Source organism: Macrobrachium rosenbergii, chromosome 56 (genome assembly GCF_040412425.1).
Source record: "Macrobrachium rosenbergii isolate ZJJX-2024 chromosome 56, ASM4041242v1, whole genome shotgun sequence".
In the NCBI taxonomy this organism is placed as follows: domain Eukaryota; kingdom Metazoa; phylum Arthropoda; class Malacostraca; order Decapoda; family Palaemonidae; genus Macrobrachium; species Macrobrachium rosenbergii.
In genome coordinates, this window is record NC_089796.1 from 25,703,595 (window position 1) to 25,723,438 (window position 19,844).

General features: G+C 35.4%; 1 protein-coding gene across 20 annotated transcripts in view; it reads right to left on the bottom strand.

Annotated features, from left to right (window-relative positions):
- Positions 1-19,844, bottom strand: part of LOC136836061 (SLIT-ROBO Rho GTPase-activating protein 1-like) — a 797,683-nt gene that overhangs the window by 52,557 nt on the left and 725,282 nt on the right. For 16 of the 20 annotated variants that reach the window (XM_067099977.1, XM_067099978.1, XM_067099982.1 and 13 more), the window contains 3 exons: positions 9,169-9,265; positions 7,772-7,967; positions 835-879 (listed from right to left, as the gene is read on the bottom strand). In XM_067099977.1, the coding sequence (XP_066956078.1) occupies positions 835-879; positions 7,772-7,967; positions 9,169-9,265 (338 nt within the window). The remainder of the gene's footprint in view (positions 1-834; positions 880-7,771; positions 7,968-9,168; positions 9,266-19,844) is intronic. The other 4 variants (XM_067099984.1, XM_067099987.1, XM_067099976.1 and 1 more) reach the window with 1 other exon arrangement.

Below are 19,844 nucleotides of genomic sequence, written 5' to 3' on the forward strand. Positions count from 1 at the left end.
TTTTAGTTGCCATAAAAGTATACCTTATTTGAGTATTATTTCAAACTACAGTTATTAAAACAATAAAGCTTTATCTACCAACAGAGGTCACAATAACTATAAAAACATTTTATAAACATTGACATCTACCACAGTATAAACAAATATAAACCTCACACTTCCCTTAGCTCCAATTAACAATCTGTAATATCAACTTGTTTATCCTGATTGCTCACAGGATCTTTTGAAATGAGCTCCACTGAAAATATTCTCTTTTAAGAAAATGGCATCATATGATGAGCCTGACTAGGTGCTTTGCCAATCCAAATCTACAGCACAAAATATAAGCATGCTAACCAAGGTCTAAATGAACTCATCCATATATAATGATATTCTTAACTGCAAATTGATACACTCCAGACAGATGACCAAGATGACTCTAACTTCAGCAAGCTAATATGTTTTCTTTGCCACACAACTGATCTAATTACAAAAGCAATTTTTCAGTAATGTACTTGACACTGAAATAGTTCATTCCATTACTACTAACAAACATAACTGCTAAACATTTATAAACAACAGATTGCAGTGACTGCTCTCTATCTAGTCTTCAAGGGACTACAGGCATTACAGTATATAGTTACATATTACAAAAGCATTTTCTCTTATAACATTTGCAATGATTGCAATACTTTGACAGACTATGACCTCTTTAATGACTAATTTCATGATAACAGACTTGCAGTAACTACAAACTTTTATATTTCATGGATGGCAGTGATTACATTTTTATAGACAACATACACTGCAGTAACTGCAATGTTCAACAGAAATGAGTGCCATGCTAATACTTACTTCCAAATATCTGAAGAGCTATATCTTTGTCTCTAAATACAGAATCTGCAACAAAAAGCCACAAAACAAAATAAACAGCCATGCACAAAAAACACAAAACAAATGGGAAACAAATTGAACAAAAAATCAAAATACAAATCTAATTGCTTAGGGCATATAAATATTTAAAGAAGCAAAACAAAAAAGAGCATTTAAAATAAAATTGTCCTCCAGGGAAAAAATAAAAATAGCATTACTATGATACAGTTAAGTCTCAAGCTAAATTAATGGTAAAAAAGGATTGCATCTAGCTAAAATAATAGCCACGCGGCACCGGTTTCACGGTCTTCATATCAAATCTAATAACAAACAACTTTGTTAAGCCCCTACAACACGATAAATGATGAGTTCAGAACTACCATACAGTTACAGCAGAACAGCGGCAAAGTTACTCTCAAGATTCTGTCTGGGTTCATTCCCAGTGTGCAAGTGGTTAGATATGCCTACCTCTGTTCTGGTATATTATTATTCTTACAGTATGGCTAGCCAACTCTTTGCAATTCTTTAATTCTTTCATAGTTGTATATTTCAGAAAATTTACAACACTGCCTTTGCTTGCATGTCTGATATGCATTAAATTTCCAAGCATGCATTTGTTAAAAAATCTTGAAAGCTTATTCAATACACTTTGCTAATTTTCTTTCATAGCTTATCTAAAAGACCTTGAGAGACCATTTCATCCATCTGTAGTCAATTCCTTAATCAGTCATACTGAAAAGTTCACAGAACAGCATCTCATTTACAAAAAAAAAATTTAATTAAAAAATGACTTTCAAACTGAAAAATTAGTGGAGCCTCAAAGTGCTTGTGGACTTTGGATATTACAGTGCTATGAAATTTTCAGAAAGAATTTCCCTGTTGCTATGATATAAAATATGCAATCTGCACATCCAGGAGGTAGTTCCTTACTAAAATGGTAAATGTCAGACATTTCTCATCCTTTATCCAAGGCAGCCTACCCTGCTTGCACTTTTGGCAGATATATATACAGTCTCATGGATATACTGAATAACTCTTGTATTCTCTGATGTACTGCAAACAGTGTGAATGAGCCACTGATTATGCAGCTGCTACTCAAAGAAGGAAAATAGAATACTGCAACAGTTGACTTTTTCTCAGTGAGGCAGCAGCAGAAGGGAATATGAACCCTTATGATTCATGTCCAATGTTCCTCTTTTATGTTTTTTGGTGTTCCATTTAGTTTGAGGTCAATTACTTCAAGAACATCTTATTAATAACCATGGTATCTAACCTTGATAAATTAATTTGCCAAAATCAATCAAAAACTGAACATTGAATAACAGGCATTAACCATCCTAGATCTGTCCTGGTTAGTAAGCCATTGTGGGTTTTACTGCAGTTCCTACTTCCTAGAGAAGCCTCATACCTAAACAAGAGCAAGGGATGCAAAACTACGTGGTTTCCTGAGACAAAGGCTGTGAGCCAGCATGCTAAATGAAGCTAAGATGGAAAGCAGTTGCCCTCCAATACATTTTAAACACATTACAACATAACACAGTGCAACAAACATAATTAACAATGAAGCCTATAATCACCAAGTCTTAGAAAATAAATGAGCTTTCTGGTCCAAAGACTAAAACTGTTGACGCTACTGATATACATTGTTGCAATGTCTCCTGTGATATAACAAAAAGAAATACATGTACTATTTGAAGCTAAGTAGTGTGCAACTCAAGAAAGAATTATTCAATCAGATTATGGTGTACCTCTTCCATAAAGGTGTAAAGCAACAGATTAAGGGATCAATCTGAAGAAAGTGCATTAGGTTCTCTTCTTCAATCAAAGAATGTATCAACAATGTTAATAGTTAAAAAAATTTTTGACAACAAAACTGCATATAAATGTGGACTGGATTACTTTCTCAGTGAGCTCAACAAATGCATCATAGCCATGCTTATCATTGACAACCTATGTAAATTCTGATATGCAGTTTATACGCAAGACGAGGCCAAAAAAAGCAACCTGAAAAATATCAGTAAATACTTAACCTTAGAATGAAGGACTGAGGACAAACACAGGAGCACTTAATAAAATAAAATAAAAAGTAACATATGGTGAATCAATAGTGACTACCTTTTCGAACTTTACTCTTCTTTAATATTTCATAAAGCAGTGCAAAATAAAAAAAAGCATGACTTCAAAATCTGTAAGAAAAAGAAAATGCTTCTTGAACACACAAGACCAGACATGTGCAGAAAAAATTTTCAAGACTCCATGATATATTCCTCCAAGCAGTACTTGAAACTTTGTGTCAAAAACCAATCCGTGATTTATGATATTCTTTAAGGACCCTGCAATACAACCATTAATGAATAACAATAAATTACTGTACTGGCAGTTTCAAAAACTAATGCTATATTCAGTCAATTGTTAAAATCAGTTGGTATTTGCTCTAAAGTTTTTCACAACTGGATTTACTTTACTCTTATAATAGCTTAACTGCATTAGTGACTACTAGTCTGAATTACATGTGACCCTTCTTGCATCTCTGTATAGAACTAAATTAATTCTAGATACATGTACTATTTACAGTAGTACTGCACAGTGAAAAATGAAGATTTTTGAAGAAACTGTCTCTGAAGAATACATTAAAAACAGAATAAATAAAAATATGCAAATACAGCTATACCTCGGTAATCATTGGCTTCAAAACTTGTTGAATTCAGTATTTAACACATTTTGATGAAAAAAATTGTCTTGGTACTCGTTGTTTGCTTGGCACTTGGCGTGCAAGCTAATACATTTGTCTCAAGATGCCATGACGTACTACCTCTTTCAAGCTAAACAAAGAGTTCAGTGTTAGTCACAGAGTAACTTCAATTAGTGCAGAATCCCTCTCAATCCATTCTAATATTTTTTGGGGTTATTTTGCATTTTTCTGCTATGTTTTTGCATACACTACATCATGGCTCTGGGGTGAGTTTCATTTGTAGTAGGAATATTAAGTTATGGTTTACTATACCTGTCACATTTTTAGTCAGTTCCACTGATAATGCACATTATATCTAAGGTAGTATCTGACTAATTAAATAGGCCTAAAAGCTTACATTCGGTAGCCTAATACAAGTTACTGATTTAACCAGGTTTACCGCACCGGACTTATGGCCTATCTAATTATTAATTATTTTTTATTATAATTAAAAATTTACTATGCCATGCAAAACACTAGCATACACAGCAGTAAGCACAGTAAACAGCAGGTTACCAATGTTGGTTACCATATGTTTACAGTATTAAGAGTTGCATCCCGGTTACTGACACACAAGAAATTTGCCAATTCTCAATGGTGACTTTCATAAGTAAAAGTACACTGATTTTTATTAATCTTATATATATGCAATGGACAAGAATGACTTACGAAAGTACTGAAATGAATTTAAGCCGCAGTTGAAAAAAAAAAAAGAATGACGTGCAAAACCTTTCGGAATAGGCGAAAGCAATGTCGGAACTGAAAAAATCACTATTTCCCTAATATAAAATTTACTGCTTTTATAAATAAAGGCAAGTTGCATTTTTAACCCAGCTTTGATAATGCAAAAAATATATCTCTGAATTATACTTAGCTTTAATGGTGATATCGGTAAAATGCAATCAGCTGATGTTTTTGAGAATGTAAACATTTCCATAATGCAAATAGTGCATGATCACACTGTTCATTATCTTAGAATAAGATAATATGACAATATTTACAATATAACTGAATACATTCAGTAAAACATCAGTTTTATTTAAATTAACATTAATTACATGTGAACTATTTGACTTTTTCGAGGGGTTACTACTGGTGTAACAACCTAACCAGGGTCACCAGTTCACACACATTTTGTTCCTTGGGTCATTTCGGGTATGATAGGTCCTCCTAAAATTTGATTAAAAATAGTTTCAAAATGTTGCATGATATGAGAGTATACACAGTAAACACATGAATTTTCACATTAAGTGGGACTATAAACAGCATTAAATTTCATAGATCTTAAAATTTCTGATGGTGCTCTATCCTCAAAAAAAAAAAAAAAAGTTTTTAGAATGTTGTATAAGGGATTGTAAACCTGTAGTGATAATAGTGAGCATAAATTGAGAGAGAGAGAGAGAGAGAGAGAGAGAGAGAGAGAGAGAGAGAGAGAGAGAGAGAGAGAGAGAGAGAGAGAGAGATTCTGCAGAGTACTACATGCCAAGAATATGATCATAAAAAAATAAGGAATTAAAGCTGCATTTTTATTACAGGAATAAAAAATGTGACAAAACAGAGGTCTTAAACACTCTAGAAGTTGGAAAATTGTTGCTGGCCTGGATAAATGATAAATGGCAGGTGGTAGAGTTACCGAGGCCATGATTTTTGACAAAGCAAAATATAAAATAAAGTTATTTGTGTATAATCTAACTGTTTTCTTTATTTATGATTATGTTGTAAAAGTAAAATTCAATCCCATTGTTGAATAAATGTCTTTTAAATCTGCATTTCCTGGGGTGGTCTGGTACTAATTAATTAATTTTTCATTCTTCTTTGTGGGAGAAATTTGTTTGGTACTCATCATTTTCGGCACTTGTTGTGCCTCCTGGAGCCAATTAACGATGAGTACCAAGATATCACTATGGATATCTGTAAAATCTATGCCAAGAGGGCTCAGTATTTTATATAAAACCAAATTTTTATGGCAAAATATATAATTTTCTTTAAAAGAAAATATATTTTTTTTACACCAGCACACTGCTAAAAATTAGCCTTCATCTGCAGCCTTCACAAAACCTAGACCCTAATTTTATTCAATAAGAAATAACCTTATTCCCCAAAACTGGTAGAGTATATTCATTCTAAAACATGCATAAAACAAATAATGTTACCAAAAATGCGTACAAAACTAATAAAAAAATAAGCTAGCTAGTATACATTTAGTACTGTACCTAGTACAGTATATTGCTCAATCTCAATGTCACTTGCATCAAGTAAATACCAAAACACCTAAAAAAGCATTATTTTCCTATATTGTCAACCAGAAAATATACTTAAAACATTTCTTTCACTAAAGTACCAGCCAGGATGGCAGCAAAAAGGGTGAGCAGCCCAATGACAAAAAACTTCATCTAGAATTAAAAAAAAAAAAAAAAAAAAAAAAAAAAAAAAAAAAATTTTTTTTTACTACTCTAGAAGAAGAGATGCAATTAAAAGGAATACACGCTTGTGTGATTGCTGGAAATAGACAATTTATCAACCACCTATCAAAAAGATCAACCAAAATATCTAAGAGGAAAGTTCTTTTTTGCCAACAGACTTGACATATGAAAAGTGAGGGTCTTTGGTACCCAGGACCTAGAACCTTTGTAACGACTATGCAATGCTGCTGGCCAGCAGCAGACAATTTTCTTTTGAATCAAGAATGAAGTACCTAAGATTTGTGAAGACCTTGAATGTGAGGTAATTGCTAAAAACAGGTTTGTTGTGTAACAAAGATTATATATTGTATTCCTAAATGAAATGAATAGAAAAATATTTTAAATAAGAAAACCTAAAAATCATACTAAAATTTATATATTAATTCTAACTGGACTGATCTGAATGCATGACTATCTACAGTCTGCAATAACCACCTTCTAACAGTACTATAATGATCCAAGTGCTACTACAAACTAAGATCTCATTTACTTTTAAGCTGAAATTTAATAAGTAAAATCAACATTGTATCATTAATAAAGGCAAATCCTTTTGACCAGCCATGTGAGAGCTAAGTAAATTAACTCATAGGTCTGGTTAAACTACTTAATAATTAATAATAATAATAATAATAATAATAATAATAATAATAATAATAATAATAATTAATAATAATAATAATAAAACTGCTTTCACATAACGTTTGATTATTTTGAAATTCCTGTAATTGCTTCCATCCAAACAAACCATTCCAAAAATTTCTTTTACTTCTACAGCAGGTGGCATTTTTATTTTTACTCTGCAAACAAACTAATATAGTCCAAATGGATTTCTGAAGCTTTACCAAAATAATAAAATACAGTGAACCCCCGTATTCGCGGGGGATGCATACCACACCCCCCTACGAATAGCTAAAATCCGCGAATACTTAAAAATCCTCTAAAATCACTTAGAACTGCCCATTTTGATAGTGCAAACACAAGAAAAACCATGTAAAAATGCTTACACCTGAGTATTTTAATAGTTTTATCACAAAAAGTGCATTTATTCATGAAAATTATATGAAAATACAGTAATTAGTGAATATTTCTCAGTGAAAAATACAGCGAATGGGAGAATTTTCCACGAATAATAGGTAGATATGTTCTACAGAGAAACCCGCGAATGCGTGAGTCCGCGAATCGTGGGAACGCGAATACGGGGGTTTACTGTACATTGTTAAACTTTGGGTTCATATTAAAGGATGCAAGTACTGTGCTGTATAGTACCTGACATTGCTGGTGCAAGGACTTGCAGTGACTGAATGACTCAGTGACTATCTGACTGTAACATTCATGAGCTTTTGAAACCAACATAAAATCCTCAAGTTCAAGAAACCATAGCATGTCCTACAAGGCACTAACACCTTAAAATTTACCTATATCACTGGATTATTGTACAACAAATTTTTTTGAATATTCGATGAATATGTATTTGAGGTTCAGGCCCTCATGAATATGTAAATAAGAATTATGGCAAGTGTTTACTTTAGAAGGGGAAAAGTAAAGAAAATTTGGCATATATTTCACACAAATGAAATCAAGCACTTTCAGCTTGGGTGAAATTATGATAAATGTCATAATTCCATTTACTGCACTGTTGGAGAAATCAACCATGGCACCTCCAGTAGAGACTTCTAATCGAAAAACCAAACAACAAATTCAAGTCTTTTCCTTCCAGCTGTCTTACCATCCTCTGACTGGCCTGGTTCTGAGTCTACATCATCGTGAACTTCAGAAGGAGCATCTCCAACTTCTGCCTCCAAATCTATGGAATCTCGGGATATGTATTTTTCGTATATCTGACCACCATCACTTGGGAAAATATCTTCACTGAAGATGATGATATTCTTGATTAGCTCATTTACCAGGTTTTGGAATTGCACCTGTTTGGAAAAATATTTTTTAAAACAGATTTTTATGGGTAGTACATAAAAGTCATTACCTAAATTTGGTTCCCTGCAATGTACTGGCAAGGCTTTAGTAAGGCAATGCCTTGTAAAGTACTTTGTATGAATACACTGGTTTAGTATGAAAGCAACCATTGAATAATCATGAAATGAGCTGCAAGATGTTCTGGTTAAGCTAAATATATATATATATAAACTAAATATATATATATATATATATATATATATATATATATATATATATATATATATATATATATTGTGACTGAATATATGTAAATTCATGTGAATTTCCCACCCTGCCTTATATGAAACTTCATGTCTATATATATATATATATATATATATATATATATATATATATATATATATATATATATATATATATATATATATATATATATATATATATATATATATATATCTATATATATATATATATATATATATATATATATATATATATATATATATATATATATATATATATATATATATATATATATATATATATATATATATATATATATATATATATATATATATATATAGACATGAAGTTTCATATAAGGCAGGGTGGGAAATTCACATGAATTTACATATATTCAGTCACAATATATATATATATATATATATATATATATATATATATATATATATATATATATATATATATATATATATATATATATATATATATATATATAGACATGAAGTTTCATATAAGGCAGGGTGGGAAATTCACATGAATTTACATATATTTCATATATATATATATATATATATATATATATATATATATATATATATATATATAGACATGAAGTTTCATATAAGGCAGGGTGGGAAATTCACATGAATTTACATATATTCAGTCACAATTACTGAATAATTGAGAATACTAATAGAAAATAAACACCAAAAAACTTGACACTACTAAAATTTTAATCTGACAAATTACTAGAATACTTAACATAATGTGAGAAACAAAATGAGATAATCCAGTGCCAAAAAGAGAACACAGCTACTTTCTTGAAATTAACATGGCTGGCTTTCAAACTTTTCAATACATTCACCAAATTATGGCCATAATCAACTCAGACTTTACAAAATGAATCCATGAAAGCCATGAAAAACTTGATAAAACATATAACAAAGAAAATCCACAAGATATTACCTGGTCCTTATCTTCTGGAATAGGCACCAAGGTTGGACCAAAACATATGGCAAGATTGTAGGGGTCCATCATATTTTCATCACTAAATTCAGACAGGCTGTTGGAAAAAGATTACTCTTTATATAAACCAGTTTAGTAAGACCAGTGAGATTACAAGCTGCTTATATGAGCAAGAGCCTGCTCCAATGCAAGGTAAGCTAAGTCTAATAATAATCAGCAAGGTAAATTCTAGTCTTGCTAGACTGGCTAAACATGGTCTTAGATAAAGGGAAAAAGTTGAAGACAACACTGCTGAGGCTGGGAGGACAAGTATTAAGTTGGAAGGCACTGGAAAAAGTAAATTACAGAAAATGATCTGAGAGTAGAGGAAAAAATGAACCAGGTATTTTCCTTAAAATCTTATCTTACAATTCTGCAGTTCTGAACAGCAACAAATCTGGCATGCAAATTCTCAAGGCCATGACAAGTCTCACTTGATTCAACATAACTTTATACATTTCTGTAATTTATATTTCCAATAAGACTGTCATAGTTCATGAAAATCTAAGGTTCAAGAATCCAAGTTTTGTATACATAACATCTTACATTAATTAATCCCCTATTTCCAGATTTCTCTTTTTATCATCAGTGTCTGCTCTCGGGCATATCCAGGTAAGATTCTGTACTTATCTGATGGACAAGATAAAAGAGCCAGAAGTGGGTATTACTTGCTAGCAATGTCTGACTTGGAAAAGCCAAGATGGAAAACTATTTAGGAAAGCATGTTTGTAAGAAAGACGTGTGTGTGTGTACCTGTATGCCTTCTGTACTGGTTCTTTATTTCAAGTATCCTTTGTGACTGCTATTTATCTAGTGATTCTATCTATGATATTCTCTGATAAGTAATCACTGTACTATATGTATATATATTTTTTATGGTCTTTCCTACTGTTAGGTGTAATCAGCATTCAAAATATACAAAATAATGCTTAGCTGACCCACTAGGACTATCTCTGTAATCACCTGTTTGCCACCAGGTGGTGTTGGAATGTTTATGTTCTTGTAAGAATTCTTCATGACCACCCACTAAGATGTGGGGAGGCTGGGTGGGTTTACACTTTAACAGTACGTAAGTACCCAAATAATTAATTTTATCATAAAAATTACATTTTCATAATAAAGTTTCATATATAATTCATAGCTAACGTTTCTAACTTGCGAGGCAATTTTACCAAAATTCGCGGTAGCGCTTCTGTTTTGTGTAGGTCACAGGCCCTGCCCACTATCAGGGAACACAGGAAACAACCTGGCAGGTCAGCCAATTTGTTTGTGCCCTTACGTCCATAAGAGGGGAGGAGGGAGGGCTCTGACTCTGTAATTACTTGGCATGTATATATATGAAACTTTATTACAAAAATGTCATTTTCATATAAGCAACTCACCAAGCAATTACATAGCTGAATCCCACATTGAATGGAGGTGGGATACATGGACATATTCTACTCCAAAACATTAAGGCATGGTAATGACTTTGAAATAGAAAATTTGCCAGCACTGAATACAATGCTTGTTGTTTCCTTACCTGGTAAGTGAGCTATTGCAGGTGAATACTGCCTCTGGCTGGTGCTCATCTTAACCTATAGCAGTGTGGCTGTTAAGCTGTAGGTCCCCTCTACTTAAGTGGGAGCTTTGCAGCGGAGGAGAAAAGCCTGACTGCTAGCAAAAGCATACAAAAGGTGCCCTTGGCCTGAGTGCAGTACCAAAATTAAAAAAACAACCACACAACACTGCCACCTGTTCTGAAAACACTTAAAAAAAAAACCACAACCTATCCACTAAGACTGATGGATACTCCACATACATTGTACACCCCAAGCTCCCCAAAACTCAAAAACCCTACACCAACGCAAAGAGATAGTAGGAGAAAAAGAGTGCTTCCCATTATTCCTCATCCAGTACCATGCCAGCCACCGATAATAGTCCCAAGATACTACAATTATCGAACACAGTTTATACTTCCTTTAAATAGTGGGAGGCAAAAATAGGCCTGCATTTCCAGTAGGTCGATTGAATAAGGAAAGTCAGGGATATATTATGCCTGAAAGCCAAAGAGGTCGATACCATGCTATCATGATGGGCTTTCACTTTAAAATTTGGTAAAACATCCTCCTGGATCTGGGAGTGTGCCTCTGAAATAAAATCTCGCAGGAAGAACAACAAGGCATTCTTAGAGAGAGGATGAGAAGGGTTCTTATCCGAACACCAGAGGTTACTGGATGGACCCCTAATCTTTTCTGTCCTATTCACATAGTACCTGAGAGCTCTGACTGGACAGGTCTTCTTCCTCATGCCCAGAACATCCACTAAATTCTTAATGGTAAATGAACAAGGACAGGGCTTGGATGGGTCCTTGTTCTTGGCCAAAAAGCCTACGGTGAAGGAGCAAACCACATCTCTTGGGAAAAACCTACTCTTTTATCAATGGCTTGAATTTCACTAATATGCTTAGCCGTGGCTAACGCAAAGAGGAAGAGTGTCTTGCAAGTGAGATTCCTAAGAGAAGCAGATTGAAGGGGTATAAAAGCTGGACCATTCAGCCATTTCAGGACCATATCCAGATTCTAACAGACCAAACTGTCTTTTCTCTGCTTCGTCGTATCGAAGGATCTTTTGCGATGGGTTCAACTGGGACTTTTGGAGACTGATAAGAATGCCCAGTTCCTGGGTAAGAAGAAGGATCTTGCATAAGCCCTTTATGCACTTTTCCTTCGATGGGGATCGAAGTAGCCAGTCGTCCTGATAAAAGCTGACATTCATCCCTATTAAGTGGAGCCATTTCAAGAGAGGAGCGAGGACTCGAGTAAATACTTGAGGGACCATAGAAAGGCCAAAGCCAAGGGCCCAATACTGATATACCTTGTCCTGGAAGATGAACCTTTGATATTTACTGGAGGCAGGATGAATCGGAATGTGGAAGTATGCATCCTGAATGTCTACGTGAATGGATGAAAGGCCTGAATGACTTGTTTCCATTTTGAATTTTGTCTTCAAGACAAAATGATTGAGGGCACTCACATCCAGGACTCCCTTACTTTTGGTACCACAAAGAGTCAGTTGCAAAAATCCCCAGTGCTGGTGTTCTCGACTTACTCTATGGCCCTCTTCTGGATGAGAGAGGAAACTTCCTCCAGAAGGGCCGAATGTGTCTCGGAGCCTATCGAGTATGCTGTCAATGTGATGGGAGAAGTGACCAACGGGGGGCTCTCCAGGAACGGAATGACGTAGCCCTCCTTCAAAACTTTGATGATCCAAGGCTCTGCTCCTTGTATCAGCCACTTTTCCTAAAACTCCAGAAGTCTGGCTCCTACGGGTGCACAAAGGGCTTCCTTCTCACTTTTTAGGCATTGTCTTGGCAGAGCTCTTCTTAATGGACTTGGCTGTGAATCGAACACTTGCACGGGTCCTGAACTGTGGTCTAGGTTTACCGCCACAAAAGGGCTGCTACTGGAGGGGTGAGGAAGTCCCGGCTTGAAAGGCAGACGAATCCTTGAGATGCTTAGATGACTGGGCCAACAAATCTTGCATAGTTTTTTTTTCTGTAGATCTGATGCAATTTCCTTCACTGTGTCTTGAGGGAAGAGGTGCTGCTGCCCCAAAAGCAAGAACAACAGGGCTGACTTCTGAGTCTGGGTGACTCCCTTAGAAGTAAAGGAGCACCAGACCTCTCTTTTCTTTAGAATACCAAAGGTAAATAGAGCGGAAAGCTCTAGAGAGCCATCTCTAATGGCTTTGTCAGCACAGGACAAAACCCTGAGCCAGTCTGAGGTGATATATTCTGCTAGATCCTGGCAGTCCTCTGTTTTCTTAACTAGGCAGGCCACCCACTGTCCAGTTCATAAAGCTAAAGACTTCAAAAACCTTGAAAATATCTTCAACTAGATGGTCTATTTCTGCAGAAGAAAACATTATCTTTGCAGACAAGAACTCAGAACGGCGAGAAGAGTCAATGAGACCAGAGAAGTCCCCTTGGGAGAAAGCAACGACTTCCAAAGAAGGAGCTTCACCAGTCATGTAAGATAAGTACCTCCTGGCCGAAGACAGTTTCCCACCTCCTTGAAGGACTTCCTTGAGGATGAAGAAAGTACCATCTTGGGGAGTCTTATCCTTTCGTCCAGTTGATTCCTCATTAAAAAGGTCGAAGCAGGTGAGACCGGGGCAGCTGGGGTGAAAAAGGTGGGAAAATTCGCCAAAGGATACCGCAACACAGCTGCATAAGCCGAGGGAGGAGCAGGTTCTTGGTTGACCTCTTCCTCTTCTGAGGAGACCGGGGACAGGCTAGCACCCTGAGAAGTCTTGGGAGCGGAGGGAGCTTTCTTTAACAAGTCCATCTTGCTTGAGATGTCTGGTTGGCCACTGTACTGAATGTTCTTCTGTCTGCTCGTGTACTTGTACTGCAATAGAGTAGACGAAAGGACACCAGGACCTTTTATTGACCATGGCACTACTGTGGTGTCATTGCTATCACAACAAGGAGTGTCTATTCTTGGATCTTGAGACTCTTGAAAGTCTACAAAGAGCTGTGCTTAGGTTCCAAGAAAGAAAGTGTAGGAGCATGCAGCCCTGGTCAATGTTCCAAAGAATGAAAAATCTCTGGAGGAGGATACTGTAATCATGGCTCTACCTTGGTGTCGTTGCTATCAAAGGAGTGCCTATTCAGATACTGAGACTCCTGAAATTGTCTTGAGATCCACATAATATTCTCTCCTAAGGTTGTGAATCGACTGGTAATTGCAGTAGCAGCAGATACTGCTTACATCTCCCACTCCTCACAGGAGGAGTGTAACTACATCAAGTCAAAAGAAATGGAGCTCCTAAACATACTTATCCAAGTACTGACTACTCCTGTTTCTAACCATGATGTGAAAGATGTCTCCTAGGTGTCAACAGAATCTGGTGCTCCATGAAGTCACCTACCCAAGTGCTGACCTAACCCAATCATTGCTAACTTTGCTGATCAGACGAGAAGTGATATTTTCAATGTGGCCAAATACAGTACTACCCCACATTTACACGCTTCACTTTTTCACGCCCCACTTTGTCGCAGATTTTTGTGGAACATATTTCACTTTTCCACGGGAACTTTCACCAATTAGCACAGTATCTGTAAAATTATCACTAATTTGCATTTTTTTATAGAGGAACACTGTGTATTCACTAATTACTGTATTTTTTCATTAAAGGATATGTATACTGACACACACAGAGAGAGAGAGAGAGAGAGAGAGAGAGAGAGAGAGAGAGAGAGAGAGAGAGAGAGAGAGAGAGAGAGAGTGTGTGTTTACATCGACGTCTAAGCACAGCATGAATGGATTATGTAAGTGAAATAATGTTTTATTGATATTTTCCTATTTTTTCATTAAAGGATATGTACACAGTGAATGTCCCGTATTCACGGGGAATGCGTACCACACCCCCATGAATAGCTGAAACCTGTAAATACTTAGAACCCTTCTAAAAACACTTAGAACTGCCTATCTTGATAGTTCAAACACAAAAAAAAAAAAAAAAAAAAAAAAAAAAAAAAAATAAATAAATAAATAAATAAAATAAATATATGCTTATACAGGCAGTCCCCGGTTACTGGCGGGGGCTCCATTCTGAGGGTGTGACGATAACCAAAAATCAGTGATTTTTGGGGCTTATCGGCGCCAAAAAGTGCCGATTTTTGGTTATTGGCACCTCTGTTGGGTATGTATTGGCACCAATACCCAATTATTGGCGCTGATAAGCGGAAATTGGCAATTTTCGTTGCTAGACAAGCGCCATAAAACTGAATCGCCATTAACCGAGCCCGCTGTTAACTGGGGACTGCCTGTACAAGTATCATCCTAATTACAATGGGTTAGGTTCAAAAAAAAAAAAAAAAAAAAAAAAAAAAAAAAAAACCATCGTTTGTTGGAGAAAAAACCCATCCTTTGTGGGAAAAACATATCTCGAATATAGCTAAGTCTATGCTAGGGTATTCAGTACCATGTATACGTATATGGTAGCCTAGCCTCACTATAAAGTATACTCTATACATACACAGTATAGTAATTATTAATACTCGTATCAGCTAATTCTGGAGGTTCATGCAGAGTGACTTATGATAATTCAATATAAAGAGAAATTGGATAACAAACAAGAATTAGCTTAGCCTACACTCTGGTATATCGTATACATATATGGTAGCCTAGCCTACATTATATTGTACTCTATATTCACGTCGTATTTATACAAACATCAACATAACAAATATGTATCTTTTCAATGGCTTTTTTAAAATGTTATCCCTTAATTCACTGTATCCAATAATATTGTACATATTCTTATATTGCGTTTGTATTATAAGTTGCAATCATAGCGATCAATGTTTTGGTTTGGAAATCGATTACAGTATGCGATAAGTTTATTTCGCCATATTTAACTCAGTTCAGAGCACTTTTCTTGCTTCTAGTTATTCTAGTTAGTGTAAATGAATCTCTAGATACTTTATATGGGGCAATATTTTTTTTGTTGTACGAAGTGTTTTTAAGTTGAAATATGACAAATACGTCTCGTTGTGAAATTAACTATTTTTTTTGTTAACAGATGATGTTGGCCGTTTGAGGGCGTTTGTTTTGTGTAAAAAAAATCAAGATTCTGTTCGCTATTTTCACTTGATTTCATCATAGCAGTAATGTGTTCTTTCATGCCCAGTAGTTTTGCTTGAAATACTTTTTTATTGTTTATCGTGTTTCATCCATATTGCCAATGTGTTTTGCGCCCGCGTCGTAAAAATAGCAGTAATGTGTTCTTTCATGCCCAGTAGTTTTGATTGAAATTATTGAGTTTTACATCAAAAAAACTTATTCTCCAATTTTAATTACAGTCGTGTTTCATCCATATTGCCAATGTACGATAATTTATAGTCATTAGCAGCTTGAACATTGTTTTCTCAGCTTCAGCTACAACTTGCAGTTTAAATTTAGCAGTATATTTCCTTGCCGATCTTTTATCCATAGAGAATATCTTTTATATAGCGAATAAAGGTATAATGTAAAAATATATCAGTCCTATTCTACTTAACTTCATTTGTACTAGAACTACGGTGATTGTGTATTACCATACAATGGTTGAAATACAAGCAAAACGGCTGTTGTTATCTGATTCGGTGATAAGCAAAACAACAGTTTCTCGGTCGGTTATTTATGGCTGTACGCGTTTAAGCACGATTATAATATTACTAATAATACTTTTATCATTCTCTTTTACTTTTTTAACTAGAAGATGGGATAAAGAGATGGAGGGAAAGAAGTTGGTCTATTGTAATTTGGTCTCTCACTGCCTGATTGTACGCTGCTGCCTGCGCCTGCGCGAAATTTAAAAATATTTTATAGATATTGTCATATCGGTATTAACTGCTTACCCCATTGCAAAATCGAATTGTCGTAACTCGAGCACTACCCGAGTATTTTAATGATTTTATCACAAAAAGTGCATGAAAATACAATAATTACTGAATATTTCTCAAGTGAAAAATACCGTGAATGGGCGGATTTTCAGCGAATAATGCCTATATATGTTCTGTAGAGAAATCTGCAAATAGGCGAGTCCGCGAATCGTGAGACCGCGAACACGGGGCGTTTACTGTATATAATGGACTCAAAGATAAGGGGGCACTTCCCCAAATCTTTACAGTGAGGCTGTATACCCAGGTTCTTCCAACGTCAAAACCTGTTTAGAAAAGGAGACCATGACCACTTACTCTCTTTTGGTCAACACTTTGAACTTTATTATTACTAGAGCTCTGAAAAAATTCAAAATTTTTCTGTTTTCATTAGCAAGGATCATGGAAACATCAAAAATACCAAGATAAGTTCTTAATAATATTAAGTTCTAGTTAAAATTTTAGTTTTAAACTTTTGGAATTAATATTTAATATGTGTGAAAAACCGGAACCCGGCGTTTCTTACCATCAATGGTCATCGCTTGCTCATCATTGATTGCTAGTTCGTAAAGCACAAATTGTTGTAATTTGTCATTCTATCTAAATGTTTTAGCTAAAAGAAATGTTCCATAACTTACCATTAATATAGAAAATCATTTCAGATCATATGATGTCTACAATAATCTAGGCAGTAGGTGAGAATAATTTAGACCAGATTAATAGTGGATGTTGTCTGTAGCCTATAACCTAGGATTAAGTATCCGTGAGTTGCCTAGCTTATAACGATTATCTATCCTTAAGCAGCCTAGCTCAGACCAAGGACCCTAGGATCAGATAATAACAATACCTTGGCAAAATAAATAGGTAGCCAAGGTAGTATAAGGCTACATATTAGTAAAATATTCTCCTTTTATATAAGCCTGTACACTTAAGCATGATCTAAATGATCCAGGACTAGGCAGTACCTTATAGTAAGTGATAACTTTTTATGAAACATCCCATCACTGGACTAAATCATCAACCTAGACCATGTAACCTAGGACTAGACGAAATAGTAATCTGTGCTGGATGAGATTGTAGCCTGACTTTAAGGCTACATACTAAGGTAATTGTGTTTCATGTAACCCATACCCTTTAGCGTGAATCCGGATTAGGCAGTAGCCTAGATTAGAGTAAGTGATAAGTGATAGCCTAGCTATACAGTTACGCATTAGTGAGATACTGTTCTATATTGTAGACAAAATAGCCTTGGATTAGATATAAACAACAACCTGGTTTAGACAAAAATAGTAGCCTAACTATATGGTTACATATTAGTAAGTTTCTCTTTTTATATAGCCTATACATGTAAAAGAGTGATCTATAATACAGTAATCTGGATTAGACATTGCCCTATACTAGGCTAAGAAAGAACAAATAGGCCTAGGATTATGTATAAACACTATCCTAGGCTCAATAAAATAACCTAGTTTTTTATGACTCAGTAGCCTATCTGTAAGGCTACACATTAGTAGGGTCTCACGTGGCCTACATCCTTAAAGGTGATATAAACCTAGAACAGGCAGTAGCCTAACCAGATTAAGTAGGAACCCCTTTTTAGGGGAATATCCTACTATTAGCTTAAAACAGCAATGGCCAAATATCAGATAAAAAGGTTAGTCTTGGCCATATAAAACAGAAAACCAGATTATATGAGGGTTATTTTCTGTTTAGTTTATGTCAAGTTTTAAATAAGCTTAGAATAGGCAGCGGACTAGAATAGGTTAAGTGAGAACCGCCTAAGAAATCCTCAAGTCATAGCTGAACGTACGTTATACTAGAAGCATTAACCTAAGCCATATAAAACAGTAGCTTGGGTTAGTTAAACAAATTAGTTCATAGCAGTTAGTCTGAACTGCATGACAATTAGAATTACAATTTCACATAGCCATTGCAAAAGGACTAACATTGTATAAATAATACAGCCATATACAGGTATGAAAACTAACCTAAACCTTAGGGGATTTAAATTTATTGCAACTACACATTTGTAATCAGGTTAACCTGTAATATGGAAACTATATGAGGAACTACGGAAGTGTCCCTCATTAAAAACAATTAATACTAACTAGCTTCTAATAACTTCTTCTTTTATGTCACTATAGGGCTACCATTATGCAGGACCCTCAGCTCAAGTGTTCTGTAGCAAATTGCTCAGTTCGCTTTTTGCCAGCAAGTATGGCCCATATCACCTGCCATGAGCATAGTCCTTGTAAAAATATGAGGAAAATTTGCTTGGTTGCCAGAAATGTGCAAAATTTGTAGTATGCTCCTGGCAGCAAGTTTTAAAGATGAAACAGCTTGTTTTAAGCTGCCTCAATGGTCCTAGGGTTCAGTAGAGGTGAAGAAGGGGGAGATTATATCTTTCCAGCAGAACTCTGGCAGAAGATATTTAACCCTGTCTCAGAACAAGATCTATGTTTGGGCCAAAGCCCAGTAACATCAGTCCCTAGTACCACCCAGGTTAACCCTGCGGAGGGAGTAGAGGAATCTTTACATGGGGGTAACGTTCATACTAAGGAATATGAAGAGGACATCGCCACTGGAGTGGCCCTGCTGAACCCGGAAGGATCAGGGACACAAATTTCAGCTAGCCATGGGAGAAACCTTCTAGAAGAAATTCTATTCCCCATGCAGCTATCGGTGCTGAAGAGGATCTTTCTCCCAAAAGAGATACTAGGATCCACCAAACTCTGACTGAAATGACCACATTTTCGGAGGGGTCTAATAACTTACCCAAGACTTCTGCCCCTTGGTTAACAGGCAGTTACAGTTCAGTTGTTGAAGCTCAGTCAGGCTGCGTAAGCTCCCCCAAAAGGGATACATAATTTGCAGCATTTGATCAATTCTGTAAGGAAATTATGAGTAACATCAAAGATGTCCTTGCCACAGAACGGCAATATATAAGGGACATGATGCATGATTCCGAAAAGGAAATTAAGTCAGTCATGTACACCCCAAAGTGTAAAAGTACTGAACCCTGTAACGAAAAGTGAGAGTAGATACAAATATTGCCCAAACAAGGTCTAATGTTAGAATTCTGACTGGAAGCAACAAAATGGTCAGTTGGGAATATAAAACTTCAGATCTAAACATATTAACGGCTCCAATACTTACTCCTGATGATACTGACAATCCTTGGTGAGACGCACCAATGTGGATTTTCCCTCCTGATGGTACGTACCCAATT